The sequence below is a fragment of the Sorghum bicolor genome, chromosome 9 (genome assembly GCF_000003195.3).
Source record: "Sorghum bicolor cultivar BTx623 chromosome 9, Sorghum_bicolor_NCBIv3, whole genome shotgun sequence".
NCBI lineage: Eukaryota > Viridiplantae > Streptophyta > Magnoliopsida > Poales > Poaceae > Sorghum > Sorghum bicolor.
The window spans coordinates 40,052,600-40,072,495 of NC_012878.2; the positions used below are offsets into that span (position 1 = coordinate 40,052,600).

The 19,896-nt window shown below is 38.5% G+C and overlaps 1 protein-coding gene across 1 annotated transcript; it reads right to left on the reverse strand.

The window, feature by feature from the left end:
• On the reverse strand, window positions 6,708-19,363 carry LOC8061321 (N-terminal acetyltransferase B complex auxiliary subunit NAA25). Its single transcript, XM_021447724.1, has 19 exons — window positions 19,217-19,363; window positions 17,985-18,141; window positions 17,786-17,904; window positions 17,623-17,697; window positions 16,456-16,549; window positions 16,239-16,357; window positions 15,215-15,285; window positions 13,952-14,102; window positions 13,696-13,871; window positions 12,215-12,414; window positions 11,977-12,107; window positions 11,035-11,111; window positions 9,936-10,010; window positions 9,417-9,609; window positions 9,079-9,198; window positions 8,709-8,847; window positions 8,547-8,593; window positions 8,033-8,296; window positions 6,708-7,562 (listed from the first exon to the last, which is right to left on the reverse strand). Exons 1-19 carry the CDS (start codon window positions 19,361-19,363, stop codon window positions 6,861-6,863), a joined length of 3,057 nt encoding a protein of 1,018 aa, XP_021303399.1. The 3' UTR covers window positions 6,708-6,860.

Genomic DNA, 19,896 nt, shown 5'->3' on the forward strand with positions numbered 1-19,896 from the left:
TCACATGTCACTGTCCAAAACGACTTATTTTTTAAAGTATAGAGGGAGTATCTATTTGTTGTCATAAAATTAATACTTTTTTTTTACAAATTTAACCTTTAGATAGTTTGAGTGTTTAACTATAAACAAAACTAGAGAACTGTACTCTTTTCTTGACGGAGGTAGTATAGTTGTGCGCTTCTCTGGCAAACATGTATTATCATATAGAAAAGAAAATACTTATTACTCAATTATGTCTAGAGTTATTTGGCACTATATTGTACAAGGGTGTAAAACACTTGATCTTACTTATTAGATTAAGATCATACATCCAAGATATAGAATTAAATAAAAATATTGTCGAATAGTATATCTATATTACAAGTAAGGTTCAACGTTGAAAATATTGGGGGTGTTCGGCAATTAGCTATACAGCCAGCTGCTGCTGCCCCTAAAATGATCGGAGAGGGGAAAACTAAAGCTACTGCACAAGCGACTTATATCCTACAATGAACACCCCGATTATAACACAACTCACTCTATTTGATATTGTATGGTGTCAAGACAGTCTTAATGTATTTACATTTAGGGTGAGAAAAATTGAAAATAGTCATTTTGAATTTTTGTGCATTCCATTCAAGCTGAAATATAAAGAATCGAGGTTTCTTCTAAGTGACCAATTTTGTTGGAGAGTATAAGTTGCAGAGACCTCATGTTTAGTTCCCAACTTCATCACAATAGTCTTCTATGTTTGTGTTGTCAAACTCTTTCCTATTGTCACTTCTCATCTTTATTATCTTAAAAACTCATTTTGTGCTTTCTTGGCAAACTTCTTGAATGTTGATGCAATTCGGCCTTGTCTTGAAGGAAGAACGCCCAAGTGAATCTTGAATAATTATTAACTACCACAAGACAATAGAGGTCGCATGTAACACTTGCATTGTTGCTAGTCCAAATCAATCCATGTGCATAAGTTCTAATGATCATGATGTTTAACATGAAAGCTTTAGTTGGATGAGTAATGGCAACTTGCTCGCTAGCTTGACAAGCACTACACAACTTATCCTTGTCAAACACGACATCCTTCAGTCTTTTAACCATGTCTTTCTTCAACAATTTCTTGACTGTACTCATTCCCACATGATAAAGCCTTCTATGCCATAACAAACCAATTAATGATTTGGTGAATAGGCATGTCTTCAAGTTTGCATCTTTAGAGTTGAAATCCACTAGATATAGGTGGTTATATCTAGACCCTTTGAATATGACTTGACCATTATCCTTCTGACACAACTTATTTTCAGTTGGAAGCCAAAAATCACATAATTATACGACAGATAGTAAATTGAAGCTCAATGAAGCAACTATAAGAACATTGGAGATTGAGTGATCATTTAGTATTTCAATCTTACTTAACCCTTTGACTTTGCCCTTTGAATTATCCCCAAAATGTAATTCTTTCTTGATTATCACCATCTTTATCTGGTGAGGTGAACATATGAGGATTGTCGTTCATATATTGTGTTTAACCACTATTGACAACCTAATGGCTTCCTCTAGTCTTGCAATTCACTTACAAATGAGAGATCAAGCTTGTTGTTTAAGCACCCAAGCTTGATGAGGCCCTCGACGATATTGGCAAATGACTTTGCAACCCAAATTTGCTTAGGTCTATTCTTGTAGGTGATCCTAAGAACATGACTTTGATCTTGCCACTAGTATTCCTAGCCGAACATGCCTCTAGGTTGTAACCCAAGTTTGCTACTGTGGCGACCGGGCAATCTAGCCCTAGCTGGTGAATATGACTAGGGCAAAGAGATTTGACTATAAAGTAGAGCCAAAGCAATTGTTCCCTAGTGGGGGTCATCAAAAAGTGTGTTCACACAAAGAATGGTCATAGACCAACCAGGGGCTAGATCGCTCAGGTCGTCATGGACTGAAGAACGCAATGGATAACCCACATACTTTCACAATAAAGAGCGGTTAGGTCTACAAGCAAACCAGCAAAGGATAACTAATCGTGCTTACGTGTTAAAGAACAACTAGTTTCCGAACAAACTAGCAAAGGAATCGTAGAAACTCTCGCCTAAGAGGGACCTCATCATGACAAGGCTATTGACATCTTGCCATAGGTCGGCTAATAAGCCTAGGGTGCCATCCTTAGTTGTTAGATCAAGAGATGAACAACAACATAGTGTTGAAAAAAGATTAAAGAAAAAGTGTATTAAATGTAATTTTGACATTGAATGTTGAATGCCTCAATTGGCCATGTACCCCATACTTTATATGGAGTAAGGATGGTATTATTATGTTGGAAAACACATGTGATACTATTTTCATGTTCTTTTATAGAGTTTTCCTCAAATTAGACCAAAGCTAGTATGGGCCTATTCTAAAACTAGTCTAGATCTAATTTGAGTGTAAACTGGACTTAGGGTGTGCTTGGTAGAGATCCATATTCTCTTAGAAATGTTTCTTTTGGTGAAATAGAGCTACTTTTCCAAATTGTTTGGCTAGTTGGTCAGATTTTGATTCTTAAAGAGTGGCGAAAATCATTGATTTACATGAAAAAATAAAAATATATAAGTTTTTTAAAAAATGGTAATTATTTTATGGGCGATGAACAAATCAAAACAACTAATTTTAATAGGTTTCACTTGAAGTGGATCATTACAAATATTTTTAGATTTGATGGGAGGTAAGAACGCAAGAAATAGAATCCGAAGAAACTAGTCTGGAGGTGACTATGGTCACTAGTAAAAAAGAGAGAATTACTAGAAACGTTTCTACCTAGAATCAATATTGTATTGACTATTTGGAAGTGCGTCTAGTGATTATGGAGACAATCAGAACCGATTCTCATATCCAAATGGACAGTTTGCGTAGGCCGGCTTCGTAGCTTCTGCCTTTGTTCATAGTTGATTCTTTTCTTCGATCTTGAATTTATTCATGAAGCTTCGTTTCATCCGCAAAGCTTTGCTTCATTCAATAAAGCTTCGCCCACTGGACGAAGCATGATACTCCCTTCATCCAAAAAAAATATATAATTTTCAATTTTCAAGAAGTTAAACAATTTGATTTTTTACTAAATTTGTAATATTATAATACAAAATAAGTATCATTGAATTAGTTATAAAATATATTTTATGATAAATTTATTTAGAAATAAATACTAATATTATTTACTATAAATTGGTTAACTTGTGTCAGCTCAACCGATATGAATCCTGTAATTGCATTCTTTCTTTGATGATCATAGGTATCAGCTGAGAGAAGAAGAGGTAGTGGGACGTCGTCCGTGGGTAAGTTGATTGGAGACGGACGGGTGGCGAGGGAGTCACAAAAGGGCGGCGGATCTGTATCACGAGGTGGTCGTCTACTGCTGTTACAAGCAACTCATGGAGGACGCCGGCGGCAACATTATTAGAAACCACGCCAAATGTACGGTGGCACGGCGCGTCGCTCCGGCGTGCATGGCCTGATGGAATTAATTGATTGACTCTCACTCTCACTTTCCTTTCTCTTTTTCTTTCTTTGTCCTTTTTTTTTCTTTGTCTCTCTCCTGGTGAAAAGAGACCTACTCCGTACTACTATAACCCTGCGTGCTTTCATTAATGATGCGTGAGTAAGAGTTCGTTTGATGTTATGGCCTAACAACTACTCACTCCATTACAAATTATAAGTTGATTTAACTTTTTTTTTGGTACAGAGAATTTGCTATGTATCTAGACACACTCCTCCGTCCACAAAATAATACAATTCTCATATTTCGAGAAGTCAAATAGTTCAAACTTAAACTAAAATAATATAAAAAATACTAACATCCATGAGACAAAATAGATATAGAATATATCTCATAATAAATTTATTTAAAGACGTAAATGTTGATACTTTTACTATGAATTTAATCAAACTTAAACCAGTTTGATCACCAGGATTATCGTAATTATATTCTTTCCTAGATAGAGGGAGTATATTATATCTAGATGCATAGCAAAATAAATATAAAAAATCAAAATAACTTATAATTTAGAATGAAGGGAGTCCCAACTAAAACTAGCACTAGTCTGTTTAAATAGGAGTGCTAGTTTTTACCAAGCTATTAACAAGGGCTAATATTTTATATGAACCTACGGATGCCAATGCACAATTTTAGCCCCGGTTACGGTCCTAAGAGACTGGCATGTACAACACCGAAACTGCTGAGCTAGCTCTTTTGATGATTTTATTAATCGATTTACTCCAGCCATATGCTTTCACGAGATAATAGTGTTGTTTCTCCTGTATCATACAACAAGATGAGACTGTCGACGTAGACCGTGATACCTTCACTTGTAGATGACGCTTTCACGAGACACCACGGCTCCACCATTTTTGTTTCCACTTCGTACGGGTACGGCTGCTGCCATGCCTGCCAGCCAGCAGGACACCGTAAATAAACAAACGGGAAAAGAGAGGCCGCGCCGCATATCACGCCGCCTTGTTTAGTTCCACAAAAATTTTGCAAAATTTTTCAGATTTCCCGTCACATCGAATCTTTAGACGCATGCATGGAGTATTAAATATAGACGAAAATAAAAACTAATTGTATAGTTTGGTCGAAATTGATGAGATGAATCTTTTGAGCCTAGTTAGTCCATGATTGGATAATATTTGTCACAAACAAACGAAAGTGCTACAGTATCTGTTTTGCAAAATTTTTTGGAACTAAACAAGGCCGGACACCAAAAAAACCAAAAAGAGCAAAGGACCAAGAAAAAACAAGAACAAAGGAGGGAGGACCCAGAAGGAACACGCGGGGCCGTGAAACAGCACTGTTACATGTAGGCCTTGATTAGTTCTAAAAAGTTTTACAAAATTTTTCAGATTTCTCGTTACATCGAATTTTTAGACGCATGTATGAAGTATTAAATATAGACGAAAATAAAAACTAATTACATAGTTTGGTCGAAATTGACGAGATAATTTTTTTAAGTCTAATTAGTCCATGATTGAACAATACTCCGTATTTGTCAAATACAAACAGAAGTGTTGTGTCGATTTTTCAAAAATTTTTGGAACTAAATAAGGCCATATATATAAAGTAGCACACCCCTAATATCATATCATCGTACTCGTACGGGCTACAGTAGTAGCTTGTGTGCACGCAGACGCAGCGTGCAGGATCAGAGTTGCGGTAGCTTGCACAGTAACAGCGTAACAGGGATTGCTACTGTGGTACGCTACGCGACACAAACAAACAATGAAACAAGGGTCAGGGCCTCAGCGGTGAAGACCGCAGCAGACTGAGCGTGACCTGACACCAACGACAGCAATTGTTTATCGGCCAAATTTATGAGTTATTTAATAATATTTTTCTTTTACAAGAAATTAATGAATAGTATTTTATGTATGGCTTGTCAGCCTCCGAGTCCTCCCTTCTCAACCTGCACAGCTCACAGCGAAAACGACCGCCCATTCTCCATCGCCATGCCATCACGACTCACCAGTCACAGCTATAGTCGGGTCTTCCTCATCTTTTTTAGCCGGTGTTCGGATCCACAGCGATTCCAAGAATGTAGGGCCAGTTTGCAAAAAATTTCAAAATTTTCTGTCACATCGAATCTTACGGTATATGCATGGAGTATTAAATATAGATAAAAATAAAAACTAATTGCACAATTTACCTGTAATTTGTGAAACGAATCTTATGAGTCTAGTTACTTCATGATTGGACAATGTTTGTCACATACAAACGAAAGTGCTACAGTAGTATTTCCCAAAAAAATTTGAGAACTAAACAAGGCCTAGAAAAATTCTCGAAAATCATATAATCCCATCCAAACGTCTTAGGCCTCGTTTAGTTGAGAAAATTTTTGGTTTTACCTACGTAACACTTTCATTTGTATTTGACAATTATTATTTAACCATAGACTAACTATGCTTAAAAGATTCGTCTCGCAAATTACCGGCAGATTGTGCAATTAGTTATTTATTTTATCTATATTCAATACTCGCATTCAAAGATTCGATGTGACGAGAAATCTTAAAATATTTTGGAAACTAAACAAGGCCTTAGGACCACTTTGGTAAATTTTTGTTCCTTATTCTTGAGCTTCAATCCTTAATCTTCCGAACGAGTGATTCTACTGGAAGAGTAAGGTGAGGAGCAGGTAAGAATTAGTAATTTTGAAGTGATTCCTATGTCAAATAAATGAGGAGCAGTGGAAAGTGATGGAAAACGGCTTTTTGCAAAGCTAAGGCTAAGGGCAATGCCAGAGGGGCCATGAGATTCATTCAAACGTCTAGGATTCTAGAGAATTCTAACACACAGACACAGAATCTAAAACACATCAGAGATTATTTTAATCCAAAATGCACATTTTAGAATCTCATCCACGCATGCCCTTAACAAATTCGTTCATCACCTTTGACCTATCCTCTTGGCTCTTGTTCGTTCCGGGTTCGGACCGACCCAAGCAAAGAACAGTGTCGACCCAAGCAAAGAACAGCGTGCCTTTTTACTCCAACTAGCGACGACCCAAGCTGCGTAGACACCAGTATGTGGCACACCGTAGACACCTGAAGACGAAACTGCATGTTTATAACCAAGGATTTTTTTTCTAATAAATCCTGCTTTTTCCCCCTATGAAATCAAACCGAATCTTGTAAAATTCTCGAGTTCCAGACAAGCCCTCAACAACTATGAACTCTAGCAACAGTTCCACCACGACTGAATATAGAACGCATGCAAATAACGCGGAAACAGGGATGTCACTCAAATCAAAATTGCATAGAAACAACAAACACAAACGCACATTAGTTTACAACATCAAGGGAGCAGAGGAAGGCACAACAGTCGGGATGAGGAGAAAAAATCTCAACGACCAAAATTTCCACGCCTAGTGCAACACTAAGTTCAGGGAAGCTGATGCGGACGCAAGGAGCTTCAGCTTCGAGGTGCATATTTTCCTCAACTCAGCTATCGTCTCATTCTCAGCCTGGACTAATCTTCTCATCACACAGGCGCAGCTCCACGGTTCTAGAGAATGGGCGATCCGACCACCGACTTCGGAGCTGGCAGCTGCTGCACTCTCATCCAAGAGACGGGTGATCTGTCCAGGGCCTTCAGCGCTGGTTCCTTGCAAATGTGACACCAGTATGTCCAGAGCTTGGTCTTCTGGCTTCACCTGGTCTGACAGACATTTCTGGACTCCCTGGAGAATGTCAGCCATGCACTGAACTGAGCTCCGAATTGCCTGCAGGTGAGGTGTGTTTGGTCGCTCAGATGGACCGCCTTTCTTCTTCTTCTTCCCTTGTGGGGTCATAGATCTCATACAGGATTGAATTACAAGAAGGTGCCAGGTAATGGGCTCTGTCACCATCCACGCTAGAAGTGGAATATTGCTTCCTGGAGAAGTCAGCATTTGATTGGTATCAGTCAACTGCTCATCTATGCAAGTTTTGAGAAGGTTATCCACAATCCACCAGGAATTTTGGCTGCTTTGGTCAGTTCCAGGGATCACTGACACATTAGAACACAAGTTCCAAGCATTGATAAACACAGCAAAGTTCATCCAGCTGACTATATCAGGAGAAAAATCCTGCAAATGTAAACTGCGTTAGCAAGGCACCAGCTAAATCAATCATTTTACTCTCGCTATGATTCTATGAACAGTATATGAGACATCACTCCAGTAATAATCATACAAAAGTCCATTCCCCAGAAAGTGTAATGCATACTGCTAATTAGAAAATCTTATTCTCCTAAAAAGATGAAAAAAAAGGTAATTTCTACGAAGATATACAAAAGACATTACATCCCGCATGGATATGGCACTTTAGCGATTTCTACAGCATTATGTTATTTCAAATAAAAATAACTATAATAAGAAAATTTTAATAATGAATATACAAAAGCAACTATAATTACTGGACAACAAATTCTACAAAATGTGGTCAACATGAGTTTATACTGAAAAAAATGCAGATAATGATTTTCAGAAAACAATAATATAGCAAGCATATAAACAGAAAAAATTGTGAATATACAACCAGGATAGAAAGGTGTTACCTTGACAGCCTTCTTGCCAGATGAGATACCCAGAACAACACTTAGAGCATCATCAAAAGAGTAACCAATACTCCTAGCATATTTCTCAAGCAAAATTTTCATCTCCCCAGAAGCAGTTACATCAGAGGACGCACCATTTGATTCACTCTCCCTAAGAAAAGACGCGCAACCATGTGTGGAAAGATAAACAAGTCGAGGAACAAGAGATTTTCTCTCTACATCTTTCAGCTTCGAACCATCCTTCTCATTAGATTTGTGCTTGCACTGTAAAGATATAGTTCTTTTGAGGGCAGGAATGGTTGACATGAGAAACAAACATATGCATTACAAGATGCGTCCAGTAAGAGAAAGCACTGTTGTCTATTAAGGAGTGACATTTACCAATATTATCTCTTCATGTAAAAGTCATTTAATGCCAATGGACAAAACACAGTCCTTCTATAACAACACACGATTGTGAAACCTAACTATTGTCAAACTTAGCTTAGATAAGGTCCAATTAAAAATGGCATACCATTTTGGCCCTATAGCTTGCAGGTGTTGAACTTTCATCAAATGGTTCTGTAAAGTCATGACAATAATAGTAAGCACTTTTGTACATGAGAGAATATAGTCTGACTCAAAGAGACCCAAAATGGAGAAAATAACAGAAACTCACATCACAAGAACCAAATACCTGAAAGAAAATTAACGCTGCTTGTTGGCGTCCACCAAGGCCGTGCATCAAGATCTTCATTGAAGGTTAAGTCTTTGATGCTATCCTCATTAGATAGCTCAACCAGCTTTGTTCCATGGCTAACACTTTCAAGAATAGACTGCAATCAAAAGTAAAATAACAATCGTCAGATTAGCAACAAATATATGCATTGTCAAGCATCAATAACTTAAGATCCAAAATTACCAGGCCGCACTAATACATAACTACAGATCCAAAATTACATGTTCAAAATGGTTAGAAGCAGAAGACAAAAAAGGACACATGTGTCCATATTTTAGCACAAATTTGGGCTGGAGCAATGCTTTCAAATTGGCAAGGGTGGCCTCACCTCCACTTCATCAAGAGAGTCTGCCTTCTGCTTCAGATGTAGCATAACAGAATCTGACTTTACAGAAAGATATTGCATGGAGCGATGCAAGCGATCTTTAAATTGAACAAACTCAATTACCTGAAGAAAAAAGAGTCAAATGTGTTAGATCAAGATTGGATGACTGAAGTATTTCCTTCTTAAGTAAATCATGTAATAGTATGTTCTTGATATGGTGCATTGGCATTTTCATAATGATAGAGAAGGAGCATCATATCGGTTGTACTCTGTATTTCCTTACATGGTTCCATGCAGACACTATTTGTGACTTTGTGAGCAATAGAGAGGACTATGCCTACCTTTGAGTAAGTACGGTGTCTATATGCGAGACACGTAAGATCAGCAGATTCTTTCAAATGATCATCCATAAATTTCAAATAATCCTTAACAAGATCGGCAGCATGTTGCAAGAAGGGAGAATTTAACATTTGTGGCAAGATGTGGTGCAAAACAGACTCTAGAAGAATGTTTTTCACTTCCAAGGTTGTGTACCTGCATATAAAAACATCGTTCAGTGTACGATAAGAAAATGATATCACTGAATAAGAGGGGATTCTGTGTGTGTGTGTTGGGGGGGGGGAGGGGGGGGGGGGGGGGCTTGAAACATAAGTCCAAAGAGGAAGCTGGCAGTGCAAAGTGCAACACAAAAAACAAGCATTCTATAGGCCAACCACATCAGATGCAGCTAATAAAGGGTTGTTCTTTGTGGAAGCATTCTATAGGCAAACCACATTTGATTGCAATGTAGGGCAAAAATTCATGTGGGATGCAAAAAGTGAGAAGATAAAAGGAAATAACATATTAAAAGGAGAAATTACCATTTATGTGCTAAAGGAAGTGCCCCCAGGTAAGAGTAAAGATGCACCAGAGTAATCTTGTATTGCCAGACATACCTGAGCACACAACCAAATTAAAAATTTCCATTCAACATCCAGTCAGAGAAATACATTAGGTTGCCAGGTGCAAGGTACTGCACATTGGGATGTGCATCAGACCAATTAAGATACAATCACACAAGAATGGAATATAAAAGAAAAAGGATTGATTAGTTACAGATCTGTTGTAGCTTCCTCTATCCAAGAGATTCAATAGTTCTTTTTCCTTATTAAAGATTAGTGAGCATTTATATTACTCATGCAATATATGCTGATACAAATCACACTGGCGGGGCATAGCTAAATTCACAACAGACATGTAAACACAATGTTACATTTTTATAATATTCCTAGAAGGCTCTACAGCAAGGCTTAATAGTTCTGAGAGATTATTGATATTTGATATTCATGGAGGATATTAACTGCAAACATGGAAGGATACACAACAAAATGGCAGTACAGGTTGCAACCAGTCTACCAGACATAAGATGGGTTTGTGCATGTAACAAGAGCAGGACAAGGCATGTGATGGGAAGTTGACTGTGATACCTATGAATAATGGCCAGCATAGATGAAGCAACAGGATCACACATTAGAACCAGTCTACTTGATTATATTGAAAACAAACAAATGCTTACTTTGGCAAATAAAATATGACAAATCATGCCCCCATATTTTTAATTTTCAATAGTTCATGGGAACTATAATTTATCACAATCACTTTTTACATATAATTTTGCCTTCAAGGCACATGCGAGTTCCACCAGCAGGATTAGTGAAACAGAACACATGAGAAACTGAAAATAGAAATCCTAGTAATATAGTCAACATCAAAAGCAACTGAATCCAGCAACAGGAGCACATCCAATTCCTAAAAGAGATGCTGTTATGTGCATCAAAACTATCCACTCTTAAATCAATGGAACTGAGTAATTCGATAACACCTCATATGTTACTAGATATTCAATGACACAACTGAAGAATAAAATATTAGTTATAAAATGGTAATTTTAAGGCTGGATTATTACGATTATGAACTTACTTGCGAACAGTCAATCCAAACTCCAGTATCAAAACTGCTTCAAGTAGGTATCCTAAGTCCCTGGTGCGCCAGTATAGCTGTTTTCAAGGTATTAAAGAGCACAATTAATCATTAACTTTAGATGTTTTACTGGAGTTTAGTGACAGCAAGGACAACAGAATATACTATATCAGGTCCAGGAGACTTAACTATCATATAATATATCACAATCTTGGTATCATGACTCAGAGTCAGAGTACACATAAACAAAAAACTACTTCTCCTATCAGAAAAATAAGTTTGTCTTAAGCAAAACTTTTTTAACTTTGATCATTCATTACTAAATTCATTTTGAAAACTAATTTTGTAGCATACGACTCTTTTACATTTAGTTCAATAAAACCTCTTTTCATCTAAGACTACTTTTATAGATATTGCTAGTCAAAGTTGAAAAAAAAATGACTAAGAACTTATTTTAGTGATTGGGTAAGTAATAAATTGCAGTGCAGCAAATGAATAAGAAATGATAGCATCCTGTTTCCATTTTTCCAGAAAAAAAAGGGAAAATCCATATACATCTTAAACATCAGAGTAAAGGGTAACTCATTGGAAGACACAATAGAGGGACAACGAATTGTGACCTACTCCCTCTGTCCCATAATAGAAGACCTTATAGAATTTAAACTTTGTCCCAAAATACTTGACCTTCACAATGCACCTCTCTTTTTCCAATACACCTCTATCTCTACTTCTCTCTATCTCTCACCTTCTCATTTTCTGTGCATCATACATTTTCTCCTCTTCTTAATTACCATGTCCAGACCTATAAGGTCTTTATTATGGGATAGAGGTATCAGAGAAACCTCTAGAGATCTTTTTTTATAGATTTTTAGAGAAATGAAAAAAGCTTAATATGTTCCCTTTTTCCTCCCGTGCTAGTAGTAATCAAATAAAGCTACAAACCTGCACAAGGATACTGCTGGCCATTGACAAAAGTTCTTCACCATACATGCTTTCCTGAGGATCCAAGTCATTTGAGAGAGGCAGATTTTTGTAAAAGGTATCAACCATTCTTTTTGCAATGCCCTGAAGTTCTGGATTTGCACATAAATTTCAGGTACATTTTATAATAAACAAATGATAATTGGGACCCCCAGAAAAACATTCAATATAACACTTCAACAAAGGTAGCCCTGCACACCTGAAGTTGATTTTGTGAATAAAGTTCCCAAAAGTTCCTGGACCTTGAAAAGAGTAATTGTCGAACCCAGTGTGTTAACTGAAATTGATGATGCATCAAAAGATCTAGTGATTTCATCTAGCAGCTCAGACAACTCATTGTTGGATAGCATGTGAAGGTAAATTTCAACATCAGATGCTGAGCAAGACAAATGACCAAATCTGCAATTGACAAAACAACATTTAACAATTTAAGTAGACTAGTATTGAAAGTGAAAGAAAGGTAAATATGGTTATTCTTGAATATATAATCACAACGCTAGTACTATCATACAGAACCTATAATAATTATGGAAAATGACACTCATCAACATCTGTGGCAATGAGAACAAAGTGAATTTTGTCCTCTCTTCGTTCTTTCAATCTCTAAATAAAGCTACCATACAAGACCAAGTCGAGCTCTATCCATCGCATGCTGATGGAGTTATATTGCCATTCCAGATACCCTCCACTAGGGGTGTAAAACAGAATGGATAAGGACAGATACCCTACAGTTATGAATACAGATATGGTTATTTCTTTCTCGGATTTAGATTTGGGTACAGATAATGTCAGTTGTGTTGGATAAGATATGCTGGATGTTGACATCATATATATTCAGATTCAGATACAGTACAGATATTGAATATCTGAATTCAAACGCAGGTTATCCATTTAATATCTGATGAATCCCTTTGGTCAGACAGTGCTTAGAATTGTTTTGCCATAGCCCATAGATAACCCTTATTCGGCAAAACTCTATCCTGCTTGTGCTTGGATTTATGTTGCTGTTCTACCTTCCCTCTAGTCAAGTGCTACAACCTCTAACCTCTAGCCGAGTCCAGCCAGCTCGTTATCCAATCGAGCTATACCCAGCCAAGCCAGCTCGATATCAACCTCTAAACATAAACAAGGGATATTATAGGATTTGAGCCCTCTGCAATTTGCCATAATCGGCCACTGGATGAAGAAGGTAATAGACAGGGTGGCAAATCCTAAACTCCCTTTTGCAGTGAGATGTCCTTGAGGGATCACCTTAAGACTGAATATGAAAAACATGTATATAGCTTTTATATAGTAATATGTGTACAAAGTTGGTTTATACCAACTACTCAGCAAAAGCAATGTTATTATAGTATAAATGTAATAACAGTGAAGAAACTAGCTAGAGATAATTGCTGCCTTGTAGCAGCCAGGTCACTAAACTATTAGAAACAACGGACTGCTAGGGCACTATGAAAAAAAAATAGAAAGAGGGGGTGAAACCTAAAAAATTGCTCCTTCCATCTAAAATAACTAACAATTCTAAAAGATTAGTTAAGTAAAATGGAAAAATACTACTCCCTCCAGTCCTGGTTACTTAGGCGTTTGGGAATTCTGTTGTACATCCAGTATTATGCATATTGGGTTTCCACATGTAAGACCACAGCACAAATATAGGAATGCACAAGAGCTTGATATTACCTGTGGAGGTACTTCACCAAAGCTTCCATAAGCTTTATATTATCTAGATTTCCATTGAGGCACCGCTGCCGTTCAATTTCAATATTAGCTAAATGAGGTCCTCTGACACAATCGCTTGAGTTATTTTCTTGTAGACTTTGCACAAATGATAATGCACTTGTAAGGCGAGATTCAACCTACAAAGACATAATTTCACTAAACTATATTCACATCACAAACACAAAACTAGAAGAGTTGCTCTAGGTGCAGGAAGTACCAGCTCCTTGCTAAGAGAAGTCTTGTTGGATAATGCTGAATCAACAGAGCAAGAAGGACAAGTGTGTTCACCAGTGGATGGTTTAGGGAGATTCACGTCATGCTCCAGCAAACATCCTATATAATGGAGAAAGGACTCCCAGTCATCAGGACTGCCCAGTCAAAAGGAGATGACAAACATCAAAAACTAAACAAAAGTTAAAATAAGAAAATCTACGAATGGTGTATATAAAAATACTATGCAACAAGCAAAAAGACAAAACAAAGCGAAGTATTGCAGTGTCTGTTCGAATCAGTGTTTTCTGATTGTCCGATTAATCGCGATTAATCGTCCTTATCGGTCTGTAGCACTCGATTAGGGCCTTCGATTCGATTAGAGCGATCAGAAACCTAATCGTCCGATTAATCGTCGATTAATCACGATTAATCGTCCGATCAGGCTCCTGATCGATCAGAGTTGACTGTCAGATGGGCTTTGGCCTCGGATATATTTAATTGGGTCGGGCCCATTAGGGTTTCCCTTATAACTTCACCCCCACTCTCTTCTCAGTCCTCACTCCCACTCCAGCTGTCAGCTACTGAGCTGCTGCTCCTGCTCGTGCTGCTTGCTTGCTGCTTCCTCCTCCCTCTTCCCTGCTGCCTGCTTCTTCCTCCCCCTTCCAGCTCCAATCCAAGCAGCCCCTTGCTGCTTGCTTCCTCCTCCCTCTTCCCTGCTGCCTGCTTCTTCCTCCCCCTTGGCCCCTTCTGCTGCAACTGCAAGGTCACCTACTCTCTAGCCTCTACCCCACCTGGAGGCTGCAGGTCCAAGGGAGCACGAAGATGAGCTCCTCCTCTGAAGGCGAACCATTAAATCGGCTTTGCTCTGCCATCTCCTCTCCACATATATACCATACATATGATATATAGTTATTTAGTCCTGCTATATGCTGGACGATTATATGGACGATTAGACCGATCAGGAGTCGATTAATCATCCTGATCGTCGATTAATCGTCCTGATCGTCCTGATCGGTGCCAGACCGATTAGAAACGATAAGCCGATCAGAAAACATTGGTTCGAATAATGTCATAAATAAAACTTAAATATGTATTGTAGTAAAAAAGAACCAGGTTATATGACTAAAGTGGATAAATCAATACACAGGGACATTTTTTGAAAACAGGCCATGACTTTTGAAACATGATTAATGTGGGCATGGTTAATGACCAACTCCATAGGATAACTTAAATTTATACAAATACAAATTAAGATGAGAACCATTACCAAGACTCCAGAACCTTCTGATATATTTCAGAAGCAGCCGGATAGCTGCTTGCTTGAGCAAGAAGACGTCCCTGTCAACTTGAAGTTAGACAACCAAGTGAATGATACTTAAGAGGCAAATGAATCAAAGGAGGAAAAAACAGAGCATCGGAGATCAAAGAAACCATCTATAATAACGTAAAGGGTAGATCGCATGTGCTAGAGTTGCAACATGCTTTGCAAAACAATACTCCCTTTGTGCAACGTGCTCTGTTGGTTTGGACACAGCACACATCATACAATAGGTAAATATACCTGATAACATACATATGTTTGTAGCAACTACAAATATAGTGTATAACAGGAAAAAATTGCATGACAACTACATGCACTTAATCTAAATACATTTATTGGCATTAGCAGTCACTTCTAAAAATGACTGCCTTACCCAAAATGTCCATTGTTTATATATGGTAATATGTTGGCTGCAACTAGAAATATTTTGTATCATGGAATATATCGTATATAACAGGAAAAAAATTGCATGACAACTACCTTCACTTAATCTAAATGCATTTGTTGGCATTAGCAGTCACTTCTAAAAATGACTGCCTTCCCTAAAATGTCCATGGTATATATGGTAATATATGTTGGTTGCAACTAGAAATATTTTGTATAATGGAAAAATATTTGCATAACGAGTTATACCTTTACTTAGTCAATCTAAATATTAGTACCCACTGATAAAATGATTGCTCTACCCAAATTTCATAGTATAAGGAGGAAGTACTTAATGTAGTTAATAGAAAAATTCCCAACCCTTTATTTGTCAGAGCTGCCATAATGATTCACTTTAGTAGATAGTACAGTGATGATGGTAAATAATCAACTTGTAAACTACTGTGACATAAAAATGCAGCAACGAATAGATGTTATTTGTTACAGTGAAACGGAGCATGGAAAGGTAAATGTGGTTAATTGAAACTTGTAGCCTGGATCAACCAAATGCAACAAGATATTGTCCAAGAAAACTGATTTAAGTTACCTGCAAACGAAGCTTGTCCTCCTCCCTTCCCAGAAGAGACCCCAAGTCTCCAGAAAGAACTTCCAAAGCAGCATCATATTTTTCCTGTTGCTCCAAGATTGAAACATAGAGAGAAAGTGCTGCCACATAGTCCAAACATGTCAGGAAAGAACCACATCAGTGTATGGAAAAACAAAAGGATAACTAATATCGCAAAGGGCATTAAAATCAGAAATACCTTCTGGCTCATGTAAACTATGAGAATTTATGTGCTTCTTCAGCAATGCTTCAGCTAGTGCCAATAATTTCACACCTCCACTGGTAAAATGCACCTGCAGTGACAAAAAGATCATGTAATATGCAGTAGAAAATAGTACATTCAAATATTGCATCGAATCAGATGGATTCATGCTCAACTCAGCAATATAATACATATATTCACCTAACAACCCAAAGAATAAAAAGTAACATTCGATACACATTATAATAATATGTTGTGCATTAAATCAAAAGTGGATAGGTAAATATTTATAGAAGTAGCAAATGATACACATAACAAATACTTAATTGGGTAGTTAAATGTTTAGAAGTCAACCATACAATCACATGCAGATGCCTATGAATAATTTCAAAGCGAAAAGGCGCGTAGCCTAGTGGTTAGAACATCTGAGTAGCATGCCTCAGGTTCAGGGTTTGACTCCCCGTGGGAGTGAATTTTAGGCTGAGGTAAAAAAGAAATTCCCTCATCCGCCCATAAACCAAAGCACAGGTGTAAGGCCTGGTCAAATTCTCACTTGGGCAACGGATTCCGCTGTGTAAGGGTGGGGCTGGGGTTCGGGGGGTTTTCTTGGCCTGGTGAGAAGGTCGTCTTATTGGAATGCCGTGGGCGCAGTCATACCCCTCAGGTCGAGTTTTTTTATGAATTATTTCAAAAAATGATCCAAATAATATTTCTAGGTCTGTAATGATATATGCTACTAACAATCCAACTCGCCTGTGACAAACGATGAAACAACCCAACCAAAACAAACACACACTACACCAGCACAAAGGAGACCTGACAGCTTTGATGCTTTATATCATTCTCTTTCCATTGCTATATGATGGTCTCTCACATATTTCCTCTGCACACTCGCTCACCCAGTGACTCCGCTCTTAGACATCTAACTAGTGTATCATCTTCTTGTCATGTTCAGTCTACAGTGGTAATACTATTACTGTACCCACTGGACCACAAAACATGCATAGTTAACCATAATTCTGCCCATTGGTCCATGACAAACACAAATGTTTGTACTTACAACTACCTTAGTCCTTTAATGAACAAACAGCCCTTCTCCAGTAACGAATTTGAAATGGCAAATGCATATACTACAAACCATGCAAATATGAGAAATATTCTCACCTGCAGCTGAATGCTGCAAACTGCCCAAAGCAAAAACCTTTCTTCTCCTACAGTTTTGTACATTTTGAGAGCTGTCTGCAAAAGATACCAGGCAAGGAGGCAAGCATAGAAATAAGATATCAAAAGGAATATAAATTAATTAGCAATGAAAGTACCATTATACCTGCTGTTGTTTCACGTATGAGTACTCTCTAACATAGCAATTAAAAAGTCCCATCATTAATTCCAAGTTACTTGGATACTTTGTACAGGCATACTCATAGCACGAAGTAGCCAGATCCACTGGTCATGAGAAAATTTAGAGATAAATACTACAGTAATAATGTTAAATGGATAAAATAAATGAACAAGTACAAACGCACATCGGTCAAGCCTTTGAAATACTATCTGTAGAGTGCTAAGTGTAAGATCATCAAAATGAAAAATGTTGTCAGAATACAATAGCTCCTTGGCATTCAGGGACACGCTCAATGCTTCATCAGGCTTTCCCATCCTTTCCAGAATAAGAGCCTTGAGGGCCTGGAATGAGATAAGTTAAGGTAAGGCTTCAACAGTTCAGTGCATGACAAACAGCATAAAAACAACAAAGAGGAGTTTCACTACAGATCTTTAACAGATGGCTTCACTAAGTATGTTGGCAAGAAACAGGCTGAAGTGCCAAAACAATTAAATTATTCAAACACAAACCTTGAATTCAGATCCAGCCAAATACAAAATATGGAAAGAAACATATATATAAGAGAGAAGACAAGGAGTTTCCACATGCTGGTTCATCCAGCTCAACTAAGTACCCTAACCAATCTTCTGCAGGTGGCTCACACATGCCACAGCAACCACCACTGCCGCTTTCTCATCCCCCGCCCACCACCACCACACCACACACACACACACATTGTCATTTCTTCTTCCACAATGCAGCCTCCATGCTGCCATATATTGCTGCTGCTGGACGCCAGCTTGCATATATGAATAGAAGCAAAATAGGTACCCCATGACTACCTCACTACTCAGGGCCCTTCTCCAAAGAAGGCCACCCCCTTGGCTCTCTGTCCGGACTCTGGAGTCAAATCTGGAGTGTACCGAACAGGGATATGCATTGACACGGCAAAACAAACCCAAAAAAAGGCACGCAAGTCTATGTAGCCCTGGTGTACAGCACATACCATGAATTGCTCCAATACCATTGATTCCCAGCAAGGAAAAAGCAGATTTAAAAGAAATTAGGATGGTATCCTCATATATATATATATATATATATATATATATATATACGGCGTCCTTTTGCTATGTTTTCCATTCTCAGCGTAATCTTTGATCAAATGGATGGATAAGTATTGCTTTAAACTTTAGTGGATGATGACTATGTTTAAGGGCTTCGGACATGTTACCTGCTGCTCCAGTTTCAGGCAACAGGCAACAGTGTATATATATATATATATATATATATATATATATATATATATATATATATATATATATAGCCGAACTGGACTGCTGATTGCCCAACTACCCGTTTCCACGCCAGATTCGCCAAAAGTACACTAAAAGAGCCAAAACGAAAACGAGTTCCAACTGAGAGAGGTAAAGTGCTCACTAGCGCGTAGGGGGATGTGGGATGCTTGGCGAGGAGCCCGGTGCAGAGCTTGAGCGCGGCCTTGTACTGGCGCGAGTCGACTGCGTCCCAGATCGGCCTCACTCGCCGCTCTGGGATGCCGCCGGCGAGCCCAAACTTGCTGGCCATGTCCTCTCGCAATCTAGGGTTAGGGTTCTGGGGGTGCGGCGCGCCGCGGGTGGGGAAGACGAAGCGGGAGAGGAGCGGGAGAGGAGCGGAGGCGGACGAGAGAAGGGTTTATCGAGTCGGGGTTGTGACGGCGCGCCGCGCCCGTGGGGACGTAGAGGATGGGGATGGCACGGTCCGAGGATTGAAGGGATGGGATGGCATCACACCCGTTGGTCTTACCACGGGCGGTAGGCGATCGTCAACCGGAGGAAATTGGAAGTGGCTGCTGCCGTAACCCTATTGTGGGGACGTCACAGAGATCTAGGCCCTTGAGTATCGGACGAGCGGCCTGGATTGACGGGATCTAAAGCTGTGTGGAGACGGAGCGTGGAGGATGGCGGCATATGCATCTCATGTGTTCAGACAGATGTCTGAGGGAGAGAGTTGTTTTAGAGCATGCAGTCCCAGATTCATATTTTTTGGTCATGTTTAGTTCTAAAAAGTTTATGGATTTGGTATAGTATTTTTGTTTTATTTATCAATTAGTATCGAAT

Excerpts from the sequence above, each read along its gene's own strand:
- LOC8061321 (XM_021447724.1), bottom strand. The coding sequence starts at position 19,363 with ATGGCCAGCAAGTTTGGGCTCGCCGGCGGCATCCCAGAGCGGCGAGTG. Across the intron at positions 11,112-11,976 it reads CCAGCAGTATCCTTGTGCAG|CTATACTGGCGCACCAGGGA; the intron begins GTTTGTAGCTTT and ends CCTTGAAAACAG. Across the intron at positions 8,848-9,078 it reads ACTCTCTTGATGAAGTGGAG|TCTATTCTTGAAAGTGTTAG; the intron begins GTGAGGCCACCC and ends TTTTGATTGCAG.